The following is a 19,733-nucleotide window of genomic DNA, read 5'->3' as shown; positions in this document are numbered from 1 at the left end:
TTGCCGTTATGAATGGTATTTAATTCTCCTTTATGTGTGGTTTGCCAATAAAAGGCTCTATTAATAATTTACAAGCAATAAAGAGCACAGCTTCTATAAAATCAGGCTTCATTGCAAGCTTAGTGTCACTCCAGTGGGGCACTGGGCTCCTGAACCATGGTCCCTGCACCGCAGGGCCTGGAGGCGAGGTAGACAGGGGAGGAGGGGACCCAGAGCACACAGTGCTGCAGGGCAGAGGAGGCAGAGGCGATGGGAGAAGGGTTTTAAATATGTGTGAGTCGTGATCCCACACGATTTGATCCCACACAGTTCCCCCACGCTCTCCATCTGGGTACGAGAGACAGCACAAGGTGATGGTGAACAGCCCACCGGGGTGGTTTCCACCATGGTGGTGGAAGATGTCTCTCCAATATCTGAACAGCTCAGGCAGGAGGGCAGCATGTATTCCTCCCTGGCTCTTGGTGGCCAAGAAAGCCTAGCCCTGGGGGCTTTTGCTGCTGGCATCCCCTCAGGGAGGAAGGACATGCTACCTAGAGGAGCCTGGGGAGCTAGGGACCTCCAAGAACATCTCTTGGGGATGGTGGCTGGCAGTGGCTACTCTGCTACCCCCAGCTCAGTCATCACTCTCCTCGATCCACAGCGGGCGGGTTTGCTCCTGGAAGATGCATCCCCGAACCACCTTGGGCAGCTCCTCGGCATGGCGCCAGGCGTGGGGCTCCACACGGGCCCAGGAGCAGGGCAGAGTGTGGAGGCTCTGCTCCGCACTGCGGCACAGCTTCAGCACTTCTGAGTCCCGCTGGCCCACCTTGCCCAGCAAGCTCCTGGGGAGAACACAGGGATAAGCATTACCCTTGCCACAGAGCTGTCAAAAATACCCAGGAACTCTCTCACAAAGCCAATTTTCCTGCCCTTTTCCCCTCACAACAGCCAACCCCAACACAGGCACAGCAAGTGCTCTTGCCCCAGTCCTTGCCTCTCCCCTCTGAACATTGACAAGGGTTTGTCTCTCCTCCTGTGATGGCCTTCATCTGTGCCCCTCCATCTTTTCATACCTGAGTCCTCTAATGTTCTTCTCAGTGACCTCGACATGGATAACTATGGGGTATATTTCACTTCTAATTAGATCCCTCACACTCTGAACTCCCAGCTCTAGCAGGCAGTGTTTATTCTGGAAGGGAAATTGAATAGATTTACTGATTTAAATGGAGAAAAAATAACCCCAGCCCCTGACAGTTGCATTAAATCAAACCCCATGCTGTGAAATATCATTGCTTTTCCAATAGTAATTCCATTAAATGTGGGATTTACGGACAGTGCCAAGAGGAAAAGGGAGGATTAAAAAGCAGGGTCAGACACTTCATCACCACCAACCCAACCCAAAAGCCAACCAGAGCCCTCGCTCAGCCACAGCCCATCTCCACGTCCCCTTTATCATCACTGTAACCCACAGACCCACATTTCTCTGTCTGTCCCAAACAGAGCTGTTGCTGCTTTGGCAGAGACAAGGAATGGGAGAGCAGGAAGGTCAGTTCTGCATATGGCATTTCCCACCTCCTCCCCCACAAATCCCCTGTTGCCATTTCTGTCACCTGAGCTCAATAGACTTGGAAATATCCTTATCTGCTGCTCCACAACCCCACAGCACCCAAACCTAAGACACCCTCCAAATTACACAATAAGCAGCTCTTTCTCTATCAACATACCACCCTCTCTTCCCCAGCTCAGCTGTCCCCTCCTCTTCTCCAGTCCAAAGGGCATGTCCCATTCTAGCCCCCTCTCCCAACACTAAACAGCTCCGCACCTTCTCCATCGCCTCCCGGATCATGCGGATTTGCTCGCTCTGCCTCCGGTCCTGCAGGGCAGCTCTAGACACAGGGTGCTCCTGAGCATGCTTTGAACTGGGCTCCCCTTCTGCCAGCTTCTCTGTAAGCCAAGAGGAGAAAAGAAAAGGGAGGTATCAGCCCCTGCTCCTTCTTGCAGGTACTTTCTGTCTCAGTTCCTGCGTGCCTGCTGCCATGCCGACACTTATCGACTTGGGTGTTTATGGATTCTGGAGAGGAGTCTAATTACACAACGTTACACACTGCCATGGATCTCCTGCAGCTTTCTGCCTACGGAACAAGCAAGATATCACAGCTGAAGACACCTTGCAGGGCAAGAGCAGGACTCACTCTGCAGTACCACAGCAGCCTAAACCAGCTCACAGCCATGACCCCCCTGCCACACTGTCCCACCCTCTCAGTCACAGAGTATGGCAGAAAAACAATTGCTTTATTTTGCCAGGTTGGTTTTCTGCAGTGTCTGTGAGCTGCATGGGTTTGTAGATGGCTCCACTGAGTGGCAGGGCTGAGGAAGAAAGAGTGTGCATCTTGCCATGGGAGAGTGGGAGGAAGATGAGGGGCAAGTTGAACCTTCTTTTGTTGGTAGCAGCCTGAGCCACCTCCCCTTGCTCACAGGTTGAAGGACACCACTCAAGAAGCCAAGCAAAACCCAGGCAAGAGAGATCAGCAGACAACTGGTGCTGAGACAGAGAACTGGAGACAGAGCTGATAGGAGAGCAAGGTCTGGCATGGCTGGAGCAATGGACTTCCAGGAGCCCCAGGTAACTTCCAACAGAAGATGACACAGTGCCCACACACTTGGGAGCATCAGGCTCTGGAGCCCAGTGGGGCTTTACTTGCTGACCATGCTGCCTTAGGCAGCTGCTCACACTGCCACTGAAACACAGGCAGGAAACCTAACAAAGCTCTTAGATGCTGCTCACCCTTTAAGATAGAAATAAATAAAGTAACCTATTTAGAAGAAGGCATGTTTGGAACCGAGTCCAGCACATTCCAACTCTCCCAAGCTCCAGGCTGGCTAAGCATCCTCTGCTACCTCTGCCTGGTGGTACAGCTACTTCTCAAGGTGGAGCTGAGTCTTGCAAAGCCATCTATTACCTTCGGGGTCAGTAAGCTCCTGTGGAAGCTGACTCATACTAACTCTGCACCGGCTAGAGAGCTCTCCGAAGTAAAACAAGGGCAGTGAAAGAAAGAGAAAGAGCTCAGGGCTCCCATATCGCGTTCTTTCCATCACAGCAAGCAAAACTGACAGCGGACAATGGAGCTTTTGCCTCCGCGTAAATTGCCCGCAGCAGTGATGGCTTCGAAGCATGTCCCCATGCAATGTGAGGGTGTCCCTGCAGAGGGCTCAGTAGCACAGGATATGTGGCCAAGTCACCCAAGTAAGAACCAGTGACCAAAATCTGCAGAGCTATTCTTATTCAGTAAGCTACGGATTTTTCACTACCTCCAGCACCATTCTCCCCTCAAATACTCATTTTCCAGTCTTGCAGCTGGCAAAGGAAGAAGACTTAAACCGGGGGAAAGGAAAGAGATGAGTAAGGGAGGAGGAAAGAAACTGTCCTCTGAGAGAACTCCCTATAGGAGAAAAAGCCTCTACAGTGTTGTCAGCTGTTGTCACACTGCTGGCAGAAGGAAAAGGATGACAGCAGTAAGACTGGATTTTCTCATTCCTGGGAAGGGAGAGCTGGTATGAAGTCAGCCTGCAGATCCCACCTCAGCCAAGGGGCTTCATGTCTGGGAAGAGCCACCCAGAGCAGCAAGGCAATGCCACTGCCACACTCTCAAAGGAAAAGAAAGTATCCTCTTGCATCAGGAGGCCAAAAAGGGGGGCTGGCTTCCCTGTGGGCCAAAGGGATAGGACACAGTCAAAAACAGGAGGGATCATCTTGCAGACACTCAGCCTAAAAAGGTGACTTGTCAGTAGGCATTGTCTGAGGAGAATGAGAGAGACTTAGTCACTGAAGAGACACTTCATGTTCTTTCCAAGCGTCTGATAGGATCACACCTCATACTTCCAAGACTAACAGCCCCTCTTCCCTGAATCTGGCTAACCAAGGCCCTCACAGGAGTGACCTCTCTGAGCAGCATCTTGGCTTCCTGCTGTATGGCTAAGCAGCAGCAGGAAGCAAAATGGGAGAGCAGCCTTCAGAAGTAGGAGACTTGCTTACCTTACCTCTCTTGGCTACAGGCTCCTAAAAATCACCCTGGACATGTCAACCACACATTGCTGCCTACCTGCAAGGCACACGTGGAAGTCCAGGCGAGAAGTGGGCAAGTCCAGCAGGTTCCTGATGAGCCGCAGTGCAATGCAGCTAGGTGACAGCACCACAGGACGGGGCGCCTGCACCACCACAGGGCGCACCAGGCTGTAAGGCTTCAGGTTTGTGTCCGAGTCTGGAAGGCAGGAGTGAAGAGGAAAAATCCAAAGGTGAGAACGTGGCAGACCAGTCCTGTCACCGGCCCACAGATCATCCCATTCTTCCTGTACCATACCCTCATTCTGACTCAGAGGCACCTACCAACCATCCTATGTTCCAGGGAAGCTCCTACCCTGGTTACAACACTCACTGGCAGATACCCTGGCTGTAGCCCCCTTCACACATTTCCTGGGACTGCCTGGACTTACACACCAGTTTATTCTCCACAAAATGTCAGATGACCACAAGAACCACAGAAGCAATGGAAACCCCAGAAGAAAAGAGTAGGGGCTTTAAATATGCACAAGCTTTCCAAAATCCCATCATCAGAGTTAAAAAAGGATTCTGGGCAGAGAGGCTGAGGCATCCCAGAGGACAAGTGAGTCTCCAAAGATGATGGGATAGATGCAGGCATAACAGCTCACCTGAGCAGGGGTCCAGCCACAGCTGTTGTTGGGGCTTTCCTGGGCTTCTCTGTGGTTTGGGTTTCCCCAGGCGCAGTTGATCCAAGGCCCGTTTTTTTAGCTGAGGAGAAAGCGAGGGCAAGAAGGCTTAAAGCATGCACTGTGCCTGCTGGCTGCAGAAGGCTCACTGCCAAAGGCAACGGAGCACACACACAAAAAGCATGGGACTGAGTCTGCCGCCCACCGTGTTCAGTCTGGGAAGCTGAGACAGGGAAGGAAGGCAGCCACAGAGCAGTAACACTGCCTGGGCTATCGGCCCCCACTCTGCTTGCTAACCCAGCTGCCAACTCTGTACCAGTTTACCAAGAGAGTGGGACAGATTGTGTGCTGAGGCAGTGGAGTGAACATAGGCACACATGCATGGCTCTCATCGTTGGCTTCTTTGGCTTACATTAATTCTGTGACCTCTTTGTTGCCCAGGCATCTGGCCCTTCTCCTGGATCTTCAAAAGCTGGTGAGCCCTGAAAAGACCAAGAGCTGACATCCAAGCAATTCTTAAGCCCCCAGTGACCCTCTTTGCCAAAGCCCACAGACTTTCTGAAGCACAGGCATATCAAAGCCTCACTCAGCCTCCCAATCCCAAGGACATCCGAACAGAGCTGCACTGGTTCCCCACGCAAGACTTGGGTAACCCACACTATCAAGAGACTGGTCAAGACCATGCAGGACTGCTAGGGACTGCTCCCCTCAGTTAAATGGCGTGAGTACCCCAGGCATCCCCTGCCCTCCTTCTCACCCTGGTTACCTGCTGTAGTTGGGTACTGTCCCCTTGTCCAGGTCCCTCATGGTCAAGGGATCAACACGGGAGCAGTACCACTCCAGCCGCCCCTTGTGCATGGTGTCTGTGACGTGGAGGATCTCGCGGCACTTGACGCACAGCGCGTAAGGGTCTGAGGGCTCCAGGAGGGACAGGTTGATGCGCACATAGAACGAGTCTCCAGACAGCTTCTTCCCTTCTTCCAAGGCTTCCCGCAGAGGCTGGTATCCTGGAGCAGGAGATACAGATCACCGCTGGTGGGGACAACGCAGACAACTGCCACTGACAAGACAACCAAGTCCTCAGCACAGCTCTGATGCTACGGATTGAGGTGAGGGGCGCAGAGGAGGCAGACAGACAGCAGGTCTGTACCTCTGTCCTGTAACTCAGAGGATGCACAAGCCACACCAGACAGGGAAAGCTACTGGAGCTACAGCCAACCCCTGTGTCAGACATGGTGGCCTAGGACCAAACAGGAGAGGAAAGAGAATAACCAGGATTTACTTCTAGGGCCAGGTGAAGGGTCTGGAAACAGAGGCAGAGAGCTCAGACTCAGAGGACACCCATCTGCCAGCATCTTACCTTCCAAGTCCAGCTGAAAGATGAGACTAGAGGGCTCATCCCAATGCAGCAGGCTCAGGTAGGCGACCTCCCGTGTGCAGTTCTCCAGGGAAAGTACCTCCTCCTTCAGCGATGGCACCCTCAGCTAGCAAGGACCTGACAGCGTTAGACCAAGAGCAGGATCCACCCCAAGCTCCCTCACCCACCAGGATTACACAACAAACATTACAGAGCCAGGGAAATAATAAATCTCAGAGGCCCAGAGAAAGCTCTACCTGAGGACAAGGCTTTCTCAGTCTGCCTTTGGCCCCCTCCCTTTCCCTCTGAAATACCTGCTTCCAGCCACCACCCAGCCCGGATGCCAGGCTGCTGGGAACACAAACGTGTGTGTGAAGGTGTGTGGGAGCGGGGGTGGGAGAGCTGCTTTATCTTCAGGCACAGGTAGGATATTTATTCAGGTAGTGTAGCTGTATTTCAAGTGGTGTCATTCTTGCCAAAACAAATGCCCTTCCCTCCTTCCAGGAGCTTTCTTCAGAGCGATTATTCTCTAGAGCTCAGGAGGGTCACAAAGGGCCGAGAAATCTTGTTCCAGAATTGATTGCTTTGCAACGGGCATGTGTGGGATGCAGGATTCAGTTTGCTCTGAAATACTACAAGGTGACAGACAACTCCAGGGATAGACAGCCACACTGCCTCATTAATTGCCTGACTCCTCTTGTTTCTGCCCTCTCACAACTGAAGGAAGTGCTTCAGAAGGTTTCAGTATTTTCACACACACTTGAGTGTCATGAGACCTGGCTGGGTGCTTGTGCACAAAGAGCTCTGGGCAGAGAGCAGTACTGTGAAATAAGGACTGCCTGCAGGTCAGCTTGCACCCAGGATCACTTCACATAACCTTACAAACCCACAAAGTGAACCTGTTCCCAGACTCACCTCAATGAGCCGACACCCTTCCCGGAGTCCTGCATCCTCAACCTGTGAGCCTGGCTTGACCCACTGGACATAAATCCCTGTCCTGTTCCCTCCGAGGATGGAGATGTCTGCTCCAAGCCTCTTCTCCTGGGATGAGGCACTGCTGGGGTGACCCATGCTAGTGAACTGTACCACCAGGGACCTGTCAAGGAGAAACACCAAGTCCAGCAACTGAAGTCTGCTGCCTTTTCTGAGAATCAATCCCCCAGCTACAGGACATTCATTGTACTGAGCACTGCAGTGCAGAGCTCCTGATTCACAGCCATCACCAGGACACACTCATACTGCTTAAGAACCCTCACAGACCCTTCTATCCTACCAGTCCCAACACCAAAGCCAAGCTGGGCTCCCACAATCCTGTCCTTATCCAGACAGATATGTGACCAGCCCATGGTAACATTTCCACCAGGGAACATTCCCACCCTTGCTATAACAAACGGGACAGCATAAGCAAAACTGAGTCCTTCTAGGAAGCAAGGACTACAGGATCTCCCTTTCCCTCCTCTCCCACTAGCAAGAAGAAGCCTGTGAGAGGGTGAGGCAGAAAGGAAGGGTTCCCCACATGTAGCCCCCCAGCATCACAACACATCCCCCCCAAGCAGCTGGCTCAGAGTGCCCAGATGGGAGAGCAGCAGTCACCTCCTGGTAACCTCCTCACGGCTGGGAAGGGTAGACAAGCAGATCTCTGACTTCACCCTGGCATAGGTGCTGCTGGAAGAAGAGGAGAAGGCCCCAAGCGAGGCACTAGCAAAACCACTGCCTAGGAAAGAGAGCAAGAGGGAGAGAGGGCACATCACCTCTCCGAGCACTGCAGGCAGCTAAGGTAGCAAGGGTCTGTGTCACTCCCTTCCAAGCATTTTCTAGCATCTGACTAGGAAATTAAGTCTGCAGAGAGACACCTGAATTGCCACCCTCCTGGAAAGGTTTCCTACATCTCCTGGAACAAGCAAATCTTTGCTTCATCATTATGGTCAGAAGGCTGCAGCAGCCAGGGTCACATGGATGTGCCTGGAGATCAGTCACCAGCACTCACCACAGGACCTGCCAGCACCAGGAGCACCACTTTACAAGCCATTACCCAGGTAGCAGCAGATAAAGGGAATATCCAATAACACCCCAGGGCAAAGGCATTTCTCCCTCCAGTTACCTACTCCCCCAACACAAGTTCTGCATGAATTAAACAGCTGGTGTGAATAGCTACCTGTCCTGCAGAGGAAATGCCAGTTTTCCCAGCTGCTGTGCCTGGCAAGGCACAGAGGGGGATGTGTGGGTGCAGAGCCCCTGCAGTGAGCTGCACAAACCAAAGGCCTGAGGGAGACTCACTTGTCCAACTCTTTTCCCCACAACCACCACTTATTTCAGTTAAATTCTACGAGGAAAACCCCAAAGCTGGTACCTGTTGCATCTTCAATGCTGCTGAAGGAGCCGCAGGACAAGCTACGAAGGAGACACAAAGACAATCTGTGGGGGAGCATCTTTTCCAAAGCCTGTTTGCATCCCATTTGCAATTCCATCACCACAGCCCTCTCCTGCCCCCCAGAAGTAATTCCCCAGCCAGCACACGGCTCCCAGCCACCCTTCTTGCTTTCAGTCCCCACTCCAGTGGGAGCAGTCCCCTGACGTGACGACCTGCTCTCCTTGGCTCACACAACCCCACAGAGGAGACAGGGACTCAAGCAGACCCTAGTAATCACCTCTTGTAGGGCATGCATTTATCTTCCCGCTGCCGACGGAGGATGGAGCCGATGCAAGGCGGGAAGGGGAAGGTGGAAAGGCGATTGATTTCCTTCTCACTTTCTGGAGTCGTCTCCTTGGGCAGAGTGAAAGAGAGATGCCTGCTAACACCAGCATCACCTCTCCCCAGGTTGCAAACAGCTCCTTGGGTAACACAGGCCTCTTCAGGAACCACCCACATTCCTCTAAACACCCATAGGCACCTTCTGGACGGAGATGCATGACACTGCACCCCCACCTTTCTGCAGTGTACAAGCCGTGAGGGTAGCAGCAGATGAAGGGAACGTCCAACCTTTTCCCTGCGTCTCACTTTAAGCCACTACAGGCTCAGAGGTGTGAGTAAATTGTGGCACTGCACACACATTTTAGGGTGCTCTAAGTTGAGAGTTCAAGGAGTCAAAGGAAAGAATCTGACTCCCTTCAAAACAATACAGTGGTGCTACAGGACTCAAAAGAGCTAGGATTTCTCCTCCAGCATGTGTAAACAGCTTCTGGGGAGGATGACACCTCGTGTGAGGCTGTTGGATTTTTAGGATGTCATAGGGGATGAAGCAAGTTCCACTTCCCTCTCTTTCCCACCCAGCTGAGTGCTGCACACGTTGGTGCAGCATTGGCCACTCTGTCAGAGGCTGAGAGAACCAAGCACTGTGCCTGGGACCTGCTCCCACCTCACACACCATCCTATGCCTAGTCCTCCGCCAAGTCATAGCCACACGATGAGCACACTCCGATGCCCCTGTGCCCTTCTCGAGTAGTGTAGGTCCCCACTGCCGTCCACTGAGGGTTAGCCTCTCATGGTCAAATGCTCACCATGCTCTGAATGGCCGAATCCCCTGAGAATGGGATAACAGAACCCCCCAGTGCATCCACAAGTCCAGTTGTAAGGCTGGTAGGGTTGTCTATGAGGCTCCAGGTGCTGCTGAGGTTGGAGCAGAGAGAGTAGGAAGAGCTGCACATCTGGGAGAGAAAGGACTTCATCATCCCATTGCACGCCCTAGAAATCAGTCCTGATCCCTTTGCCTTCTCCATTGCCCCTTCTTTCTAACCACCTTCACCTTGCTGAGGCTGCGGCTGCCTTGGCACCGCTGCAGCTGTGCCTCCAGTGTGCTGTTCTGCCCTTCAGCCTGGCTCAGCTTGCTCAGCAGCTCGTCCCGCTCCTCCTCCAGGGCCCGCACGCGTTTGCGGTACTGGTCCTTCTCGATCAGGCTCTGGGAGTACTGCAGCTGCACCCCATCACGGCTCTGGATTGCCTGCAAGGAGCCAGGCTAAGCGTGAGAAAAGGCAGAACATTGCACTGCCAATCCCCACCTCCCATCCAGAGCGGAGTCAAAAGCCATGGTGCTGCTGGGAGGCGGAGAGCCAGAGGGAAAACTGATTCACCTGGTCTCTCTCTTTTTCAATCTCCTCCAGCTGCAGCAGCACTGTGCTCATACGATGCTTGTAGAGATCACAGTCCTTCTGCAGCGTCCTGTACTTCAGCTGCAGGTCTTCCACCTCCTGGAGGTACTGACAACAGCAAGCAGAAAGCATTAGCCCTACTGGAAGTGACTGCCGTGGTTTCCCAGCCCCCCTCCCATGTCTTCCAGACCCTGCTTGGTGTGCAGGGAGAGAGACAGCAATGGATGCTCTACCTTATCCCTCAGCTCTTCAGCCCACTGCAGCTCATTCTGCAGGTTGTTGAGTTTCTGGCAGAGATCCTGCCGGTCGTCTTGGGCTTCCTTCCAGTCGTGCTCCAGGATATCCAGCAGGATCTGCTCAGAGCCTGGCACCGGGTCCTCACCAGGCTTCTAGGAGGCAAGAGGGTACCATCACTGCACCACAAGCATGAAGGAGCATTGGACCAGGGCAGTGGCAGGCATCCTGGCACAATCACCATCATCACACTTGCATTACTCTACTAAGCACTCCAAGGCACAAAGGCATGCTTGTGAGCACAGGCAAGAGTCACAGAGCTGGAAACAAGGACCCATCACTGCTGAAACCCAGAAGCAATGACAGTGACCACAGCCAAGCAATATGCTCAGCAGAAGGGACAGGCCAGCCTGGGACGGTGATTTGCCTGTGTCATCAGCACAGAGGGTGTCCCAGAAAAAGATGTGACCTGGAACCTGCCCTGTCTCACCAGGTACCTGCAACATTCCCTGCAGCTCCTGCAGCGATGCTGCAAGCCGCTGGTTCTCAGCCTGCAGCTCAGACATGGCGTCAGGGTGTCCCCGCTCCTCCGCCTCTCGCTGGGGCAGTGCGGACGCCTGTTTCCGCAGCAGGCTGCACTCCTCCTCTAGGCTGGTCACCTTGCATTTCAGCTGGTCCACCTGCAGCCCAGGGAGGAAACAAAGTCTGACACACATGGCCCTGCAGTTCTGCCTTAGTGAGAGAGTGAAGCAGAGAGGGTGCTGGGCAGAAAAAGGGTGTGAAGGTGAGGAAAGCAAAGGATGAGCAACCAGCAAAGGAGCATCCTACCACTTGGCCAGGGTTAGCACAGTTGTGCACACAAGCTTTTCCCTGCAGCACAAAGGGGGAAGATGCTTTTACATAAGTGCACTTAGTCTTGGAATCCTCTCTCAGTACAACAACTTTCTTGCTGCCTTGAGGCATCCCTAGTGCAGCTGGCCTTGACCGCAAGTGGACCAGGGGCCTCTGGTGTGCTGCCACGGTGCTGTGGGTATCTCAAAGGGTTCCAAGTTCCTAGCATAGCTGAAGAACAAATCTGCAGGAGAAAAATCCACTGGAGGCTATTTAGTGCAGGGAGACCATCCCTGGCCTGGGAAGTGTTTGAGTGGCAAGATGGCTGCAGGGTACCACAGGTGCATCATGACACCCTGGCCTGCTCTCACACTCCTCCACCAGTATATCCCTGGAAATAGAGGAGGTCAGTTACTTTTTGGAGTAAAGAGCTCTTCACAGACCTGTAATGACTGATGAGCTCGATCAGAGATCCAGAGTTTCACAGCCAGGTAAAGCTTCAAGAGCAAATGAGGTGGGGGGAACCTATCGAACCACTGAGCCCTAAGCTGCACTGCTAAAAATTGCCAAGGAGGGACCTGGGAACAGGATTATATCTGCACATCTGCCCAGAAGACCTAGAATGACTTTTCTGGGACAAGTCACTTCTGGACCCAAGAGTCAGGAAGGGAAGGCAGGGTGGGACCTGGTAACCCACTCTGCTTCCAGAGGGGTTACTTCATTCCAGTGTCACCCACGAGTGACTTGCCTCCACACTTAGATGAGGCCCAGGGCAGCTGGCATTGGCAGGAATGGATAAAATGTAGGGGAGGACCTCAACAGTGGCAGAGCAGAATGAGGGATGGACGTTAACTGCAGAGCTGAGAGGTCCAGGCCCAGACTGGTAGGGGGAATGGCAAGAGGCAGCAGAGCACTGAGAAAACTGAGTTATTAGTAAGTTCAAGGTAGGGCTGTCCTTGCCCAGGCAAGGAAACAGGCATGTGTTTGCTGGAGGTGAGAGCTTGGCAGCTGGAGTGGTGTCACAAATTCCTTCAGGTATGTGGGGCATGAGTCTCCCAAACATCACAAGAGACAAAAGGAGTGGAAGGGGGGCATGTAGGGCATGTAATCTGGGCCAAAACACTCCTATGAGCAGCAAGGTGAGCTGGGCAGCTCCAGGCAACACACAGGCACCCTGCACCCCGTGCGTGGGTGGCTGCACAGTCACCATCCTCACTAGAACAAGGGAAATGCAAGCCCTTCCCCTGGGAAGAAGCAAATACAAACATGGTTTGACAGAGTCAGCTGCCTGCTGCATGTGCCTGTGCTGCCCAGACAGAGCTCTGCTGCCCATCAGCAGAGCAGGCAGCACAGGGCAGCAAGGAAGTCCAGGAGCAGACAGAGCATCTCATGATACCAATGGCCAGGATGAGATCCAAGAGATGCTGTCATCCTGACAGCTACTCTGAGGAGCTGGTTCTGGCTCCTCTAAATGATGTATCTCCAGCTACGGTAGAAACTGGGGATCTATGTCCCATGTCATGCCCATGCACAGGCTGGATGATGTTTTGAGCAACCTAATCTAGTGGGAGGTGTCCCTGCCCATGGCAGGGGTGTTTGAACTAGATGACCTTTAAGGTCCCTTCTAACTCAAGCCATTCTATGATTTATGACCTAGATGCACTATCCTGTGCAGAGCATGCTCCCACTCAAGAGCAGAGGCACACAGCCCACCTGCCATCAGCAACTTCATGCTCATAGACAAACATCTGTGTGTATCCCTCTCACTCATCAGACTGAAGAGGACAAGGAGCGATGGATACAAGCTGCAGCACAGGAGGTTCCACCTCAACACAAGGGGGAACTTCTTTACTGTAAGGGTCACAGAGCACTGGAATGGGCTCCTCAAAGAGATTGTGGGGTTTCCTTCTCTGGAGACTTTCAAGGCCTGTCTGGATGTGTTCCTTTGTGACCTGAGATAGATTGTATGGTCCTGCTCTGGCAGGGGAGTTGGACTTGATGATCTACTTGGGTCCCTTCCAATGCCTAACATCCTGTGACCTCCACCACCCACTGCTGCCCACCACCATGCTCCTTGTGGCCATACCACCAGCTGCAGGTCCCTGCTCCGCAGAACTGCCATGTTCTTCTCCTCACAGAGCTGTGCATAGCGCATGGCCATCATGTAGTTCTCATCCTTCAGCCTCAGCAGCTCCACGCTGTTGGAGTCCCACTCTTCTCTCAGCCGCTGGCAACGCTCCTGCACCTTCAGGAGCTCCTGCAGCCGCTGCTCCAGCCGGGCCTGCTCTTGCTCCAATGCCTGGTTTTTCACTTGGAGCTGGTGTTCCTTCAGCAGGTGCTCTTTCCGCTGAGCCCTCACCTTCTTCACCTCCATCATTAGGAACTGAGTTAGGCCCTCAGGGCCTTCTTCATCTAGGGACACACAAAGAAGAATCAGTTCCTGGCTGCTAAGACAGAAGTGACCTACAGAAAAAACAACCCAACCCTCTGTTTTCTATCAGGAGGTGACAAACACTCCTGTGGGTTTGAAGCCCTTTATCCCAGGCTTACAGCACCACAGTCATCACAAACAGACACGGACCCCTCTCTGCCATATCCAGAGCACAATGGTGTCAAGGTTCTTTGCACACAGGCAACAAGGCTTTATGCATGCACAAACACAGATTTTGGGCCCTTCCCATGTAAGCAGCAGCTGGAGGACAGAGCACCTGTGCCTACCCAGGATCATAGAGCAGCGCTGGGCTGGCTCCCTTCCTGTCAGCCGTGTGTAGTGCTCTGGGTAGTAGAACTCTAAGGCCTCCAGGAAGGCTTCATAGCCTCGCTTCCCCCGGCGCCGCAGGATGTCCATCAGGTAACCTGGAAGAAGGGACAAAGAGCTAAGATTGATTACCTGCAAACCAGAGAGTAAGCAGCGTAGACCAGCTTTCTGACACAAAATGGCATCTCCACCAGTTCTGACTCCATCCACAAGAATGGGAATGGTTGGAGGAAGGAATGGAGTGGGAGCACTGCCCTTGCCTGTGTGTACCCAGTGGGAGGCTCACAGAGGATGAGAGGGAGGTGTGGCTGCAGAAAACATCAGAGAATCTCAGAGAACAGCAAAGCCAGATCAGTGGTGTGGTGGGAGAGACCAGGAGACCACCACCCCACATGCTGGATAGCATTCACTGTGTTCAGGCTGTCCTGCACAAACCAGGCCCATCTAAGTGCAAGCTTGTCCTTTCTCCCACCTGTCTGGTTGCTCTTGCAAGGGAACCGGCAGGAATTGAGCACCTCCTCCTCGTCCTGCTCATCTATGACGCGGCACTGGCGCAGGTACGGGGTGAGCTTCGCAGGGTTCAGGGAGCGGGTCAGCTGGTGCCGTGCACTCTCAATCTTCTCCCAGACGCTATCTTCCTCCTCCTCCTGCTCTGAGGCACTGCAGGATTGGAGAGAGGCATTCTCCAGGGCTAGGAGGATAAGAAAAGAGAAAGTCTGAGGAGTGATAGAAAAGCAGAGTGTAAAAGGCATGAATAGGCATGGGAGAGTGTGAGTCAAGATCTGACGCTGCAAATGATTCAGTAGTCTTACAAATGGAACTCAGACACATCAGAAGCCATTTTACATACAAATCAGTCCAGCAGGATCTTTAGTATCCACCCAAGGCCTTAGATATGCAGGAGGCAGAAGGCAGTAGTGAATACAGAAGTTAGGAGCAAATACAGTAGGAAATCCAGGGAAAATGTCATCTCCATCCCTGAAGCACTCTTTGACCACTGTGGTCACCACACATCTTGTCTTTTCCTCCTTCCCTCAGAATGGGAAACTTTCAGAACCAAGAGTTTTCACAGCCTGGGACATGGTTTCTCATAGTGGGTTTGGAGAGGTGGGTCTCCTTGGGGATCTGTTTCCCCGGTGCATGCCCCAAGTGTCAGTGACCAAAATGAAGTCCTCAAAGGCACCAACCCATGGAGCACCTTGACTACAGCTACTGGAGCCAGAAGGGAATCACAAAAGCTTACCTTCCAGGTATCTGCCCCACATACACGTGGAGTCCTGGAAACACATAGCAAGAAGGCAGTCCCTCTGTCAATCAAATAAAGCAAGGGGGACCCCTCCAACTCAGTGGACCAAAACCCCTTAGAGCAGCAGTGAACCTGCTCCATTAAATCCTACAAGCTGTGATGGACAGGTACACGCAAGGAATGCTCTTCCCAGACACGCATCAACTCAACCACTGTTATCCATTACCACTTGAGAAATAAAATCTGCTTCACAGGCCAGCATGCATCCTTTTCACTGGCAAGGCAAAGCACAGAAAAGATCCTCTGAGCCCTAAAAGCCATCCCTCCCCCCGACGGTGTGCAACATTGCCTGCTGCTCTGGTGCTGGCACCAACTCCAGCTTTCCTACAGTAGCCACACAAACATCACCTGGGGCAGGGATAGAGGTACATGTTGCATGAAGGAAAAGGGAAAGAAATTTCTTACTCTTTTTTTTTTTCCTTTCATTTCTTTAGGTTTTGGGTGAGTGTTTTATTTCTCTGTGGTGAGAACATCATGCAATTTCAGACAGCCAGCTAGCACAGCAAGGATGGCTGAGAGAGCTGTGCAGAAGCTAATCCTCCAAGTACAAATACAGGAGGCTCAGAGTCTGCTGGATGAAGGATAACAGAGAGTTGTAAATCCACAAAAGATACTCCACTGTCTGATTTCCAGCACCATGGGGCTTAGGAGCCTAAATAGTGATACAGACCTGGATTGTCCTAAACTGAATAAAGAAAGCAAACAGCGTTTCTTGTAGAAACTGCTCTCTCTCCTTTGGGACAGGCTTGCTGGCCACAGGGACACAAGTGGGCTGGACAACAAGACAGGTCACAAAAGTTGCACTGTTTGGAACTCCTCGACAAGCTATTTGTGCCTTTAAATCCAAGTGTGCCTCTCCAAGAAGGCCAAGCTGCCAGTGCGAGCTGCGACCGGCAGGCAGGCAGGTTCTGCAGAGAGAGGGCGGAAGAGTTTGGGAGCCAGGACCCCTCCTCCTGCCCACCGTGGCCTCTCCAGGTCGGGGGGACAGGGCTAGGGGAACGATTCCCCTGGCTTTCGGCCAGCCCAGCGGTGCTCTTCGACGAAGGGCGAGCCGGGATCCAGCCCCGAGAAACCGACTGGGAAAGAGGGAGAGAAGAGAAGCGAACACGATGCCACCATCCCCCCTTCCAAGCCCATGAGCATCCCGTGCCCACCGCCGCGACGCCCGGGGGCGCGGCAGCAAGAGAAGGGACATAGCAGGGCAGCGCCATCCCCGTGGGCTCCTCAAGGCCTGGAAAGAAGCACCCGTGCCCAGCTCCCCGCCGGGGGCCCGGCTCTTCCTTACCCGCCATCCCCGCTGCCAAGGCGGCTGCGCCCCGCTCCGCGCCCCAGCCGCCGCCCGTCTCGCCGCCCCGGCAGGTGTGTCTCAAGCGCTCTCCACACCCCGCTGCACCTTCCCTCCCTCTCTTCTCCCCTCCCTTCCTCCCTCCTCCAGCCGGCTGGGAGGGAACCGGCAACCCCTGGGCAATGCAGAGCCCAGCCCAGCCCTGCCCTGCCCGCCCCCGGGGGTCGCGGGGGCACTCACCCGCAGGACTGGTATGGGCTCCCCACCCCCTCACCCTTGCCTCTCTCACTGCCTGGGACCGTCCGGCTGCTTCTCACCTGGGCCGGAGGGGAAGGGTTTCTCTGTGTCCCTTCTTTCTCCCCGTCTCCCCGGCCCCGGGCTGGAGCTACCTCCGGAAGGATGTGGCTCGCCAGTGACTTCTCTTCCGAAACGCACCCGGCTTCACCTCTGCAGGGCCCGCGGGGCAAGCGGGAGCCCGGCGGGGCTCTGCCAGGGCTCGGGTTGGGGAGGGGGATCTCTCCCGACAGGGCACAGCCTCCCCAGCCCTGCCTGCGGAGAAGAGCTGCGAGAGGAGGATCATTGTTGGTTCAAGAGTTCCTGAAATGGTAGCTTGGCCACCTCAGATGTAGGGCTGGTTCTGGAGGGGGGAGGAGAGGGGCCGGTCGAGAAAGGGGGGAACATGGGGATAGTTGAAAGAAACCCAAATCAGGCCAAGAAGAGATCTCACAGACTTCATTTTGGCTGCTAGTCCTCAGTAGTGTCAGTGGGTGGAGCTGGGCATGGAGGCACCCCAGCACAGCACGACTGAACCATAGCCCAGGGCATGCAGAGGCTTGTACCAGCCATCTTGGCCAAGTATTGAGTCTCACAGCCCAGGGACAGATGCCTAATACGCTTCCTCCTCTGCTGGTCCAAGTAGCCACAGCAGTCCTAGGAGTGGATATGTCTGTCCACACAGCATCCCAAAGGAGCCCACACAGAGTAACCTCCATCCCTGCCATGTATGCCCAAATCTGTGCATACCAGTGGGACTACTCCAGTGGGTCTGGGAGAGATGAACTTGGACACCGTGGCTCAGTCCTAACATCACATGCCTCCCCCTCCAAAGCTAGTGTTTTTCATTTTCTCCAGCAACCCCATTTCTGTCTCATTTCATCACTCACAACTGTGTCAGACCTCAGGACAGCCAGCGAAGGCTCTGAGCAGGAGATTATCAAGGTGATATCAAGCTTGTAAGAAATGGGGGCTCACCTGATTCCCTTCAGCCTCAGGGTCATCCCATGGGGTAGCTGAAAGCAGTGTTGTACATCTGTCCAGGGCTCTGGACACAACATGAATGGTCTCTACGTTGTTCCTGTCCCTGCCAACACATTCCCCAAAGGCAGACGTCCTCAGCACTCCACCACCACAGCTTCTATACCCCTTTATAGAAACCTTTCTCTCCTCCTTCAGATAAGTGAAGAAACCAAAGTAGAGGGAGTATGAAACAATCTTGAGGTATGAACCTTGCCTTAAAAGACTCCTGCTGCACCCAAGATGAGCATCATTTGTTTCTCCCCCAAGGGCAATGGCAGTCACCACAGGGCTCCTGCATTGGCTTTGGCAAGGTGGTTTGAGGGAAGGGAGGCTTTAGCAGGACTCTTTCCTCACACTGCTATGTTCTTTTCAAGAGGAAGCACAACCACCATCTGGGAATAGAGACTGTACCTGTGTGATGCCCAGACCAGCACCCATCCATAGCCTTTTCATCACAAAATCCACACAAGTATTGAGCAAAGATCAGGCACACAACTTCCAGCAAGCACCTCCTCTCACATGGCACCTGTCCCAGCAGGCACTGGTTGACACCCCAAGCACAGGAATTTGCAGCTGACTCAACCTCACTGTGAAGGGTCCAAACTGCCACCCTGCCCTCCCTCACAAGCCCAGCACCGAACAGCTGCCTTGCAAAGTGTTTGTATGGGCCCACAACCACCAGCAGTAGGGGACAGCTTCAGTCTTCAGCCCTTACCTCCAGCCAGAAACATCCAGCTGAGTGATCAAAAGCAAGTACAAGCAAGGCTGCCTGCAGGGAACCTGTTCTGACTCAGGCCATGTCGGTCTCTGCCTGCTACTTATTGTCTCACAAACAACCCAGCTCTCTCTCTCTCTCTGGGTAGTGAAAAGACTTCCTGCTCGATAGAGGATAAGATTGAGGATAAGATCTTCACGAGTCACAATAAAAGCTCCAAAGCAAAGGTTGGTTTCTCTCATTCATCCACAGAGGATGAACTCAAGGCTGATATCTATGAAACCTCTTCCTCCACCCGCCCTGACCCCACAGGCAATGCCTGTGGTGCTTTGTGACTCAAAGCATGTAGACATCAGACAGAGCAGCTCCCACATCAAGCACTGTCAGCTACCCTCCGTAGAGAGTTTCTGAGCTCAGTCAGGTACCCCAGGAGAAAGCGAATCACCCTTGAAGGCTCTGAACTGGGTGGCCAACACCAACAGATCAGTCAAACAACTTCTGAGAGGAAGGATGCAGTCCATCCCCAGGTTTTTGGCTAGGATTTGGAGGTACAGAGATTAAAAGTTTGCCCTTCAAAGGGGAGCTGTGGTTGCACAAGACAGCTTCAGTTCATCTGAGATGCATGGTCTCACCACACCGCATATGCTCACAGACAGGTAGGTATTACATTTCCAAGACAGCTTTACCAGTAGCAGCTGGTTTTGTGCTGGCACACTTGAGTTCACACCAGGAATGACACTGAGTTGTTTGGGTGGAGTTTTTTGTGTTGGGTTTGTAGTGTTTGGGTTGTTGAGTTTGTTTCCATTCTTAACCAAAATAGTCACACTGGTAAAACTTTCCAAGCCACACTGGCAACTCACACAGGAAATCTATGACAAGCCAGCAATAGTGACCCATATGCTGTTTCCAACACCCAGTGAAAGGGCTCAGCACTCTTGGCCCACAGGCAGCTGAGTCTTCTGCAGGACCCTGCAGCGTGGGTCTGATCAACGGACACCAAAAGGTCAGCAGCATCTCTCAGAAGCAAACGAGCCTGTGCTGCAGGCAGCAGGGCCAGGTGTGCCACAGTACTGCACCACTTATCTCCTCCTAGAAACCGCTTTGGGAAGGTCTGAGGTGGGGATGGAATTCATTAAATTCCTCATTGTGTGGCCAAAACAC

General features: G+C 53.3%; 1 protein-coding gene across 1 annotated transcript; it reads right to left on the bottom strand.

Annotated features, from left to right (window-relative positions):
* CARD10 (caspase recruitment domain family member 10) lies at window positions 1-16,653 on the bottom strand. Its single transcript, XM_064155301.1, has 21 exons — window positions 16,562-16,653; window positions 14,443-14,661; window positions 13,931-14,068; window positions 13,299-13,624; window positions 10,879-11,061; window positions 10,381-10,536; window positions 10,130-10,255; window positions 9,805-9,999; window positions 9,560-9,706; window positions 8,710-8,825; window positions 8,412-8,452; window positions 7,655-7,775; window positions 6,977-7,157; window positions 6,065-6,188; window positions 5,471-5,711; window positions 5,117-5,186; window positions 4,687-4,786; window positions 4,080-4,238; window positions 1,802-1,923; window positions 1,053-1,168; window positions 1-821 (listed from the first exon to the last, which is right to left on the bottom strand). Exons 1-21 carry the CDS (start codon window positions 16,566-16,568, stop codon window positions 614-616), a joined length of 3,096 nt encoding a protein of 1,031 aa, XP_064011371.1. The 5' UTR covers window positions 16,569-16,653; the 3' UTR covers window positions 1-613.
* Window positions 16,654-19,733: the final 3,080 nt, after the last annotated feature.

This window comes from Pogoniulus pusillus, chromosome 15 (assembly GCF_015220805.1).
Source record: "Pogoniulus pusillus isolate bPogPus1 chromosome 15, bPogPus1.pri, whole genome shotgun sequence".
NCBI lineage: Eukaryota > Metazoa > Chordata > Aves > Piciformes > Lybiidae > Pogoniulus > Pogoniulus pusillus.
Note: the sequence above shows the minus strand (reverse complement) of the source record. Positions and strands in the feature narration are given on the sequence as shown.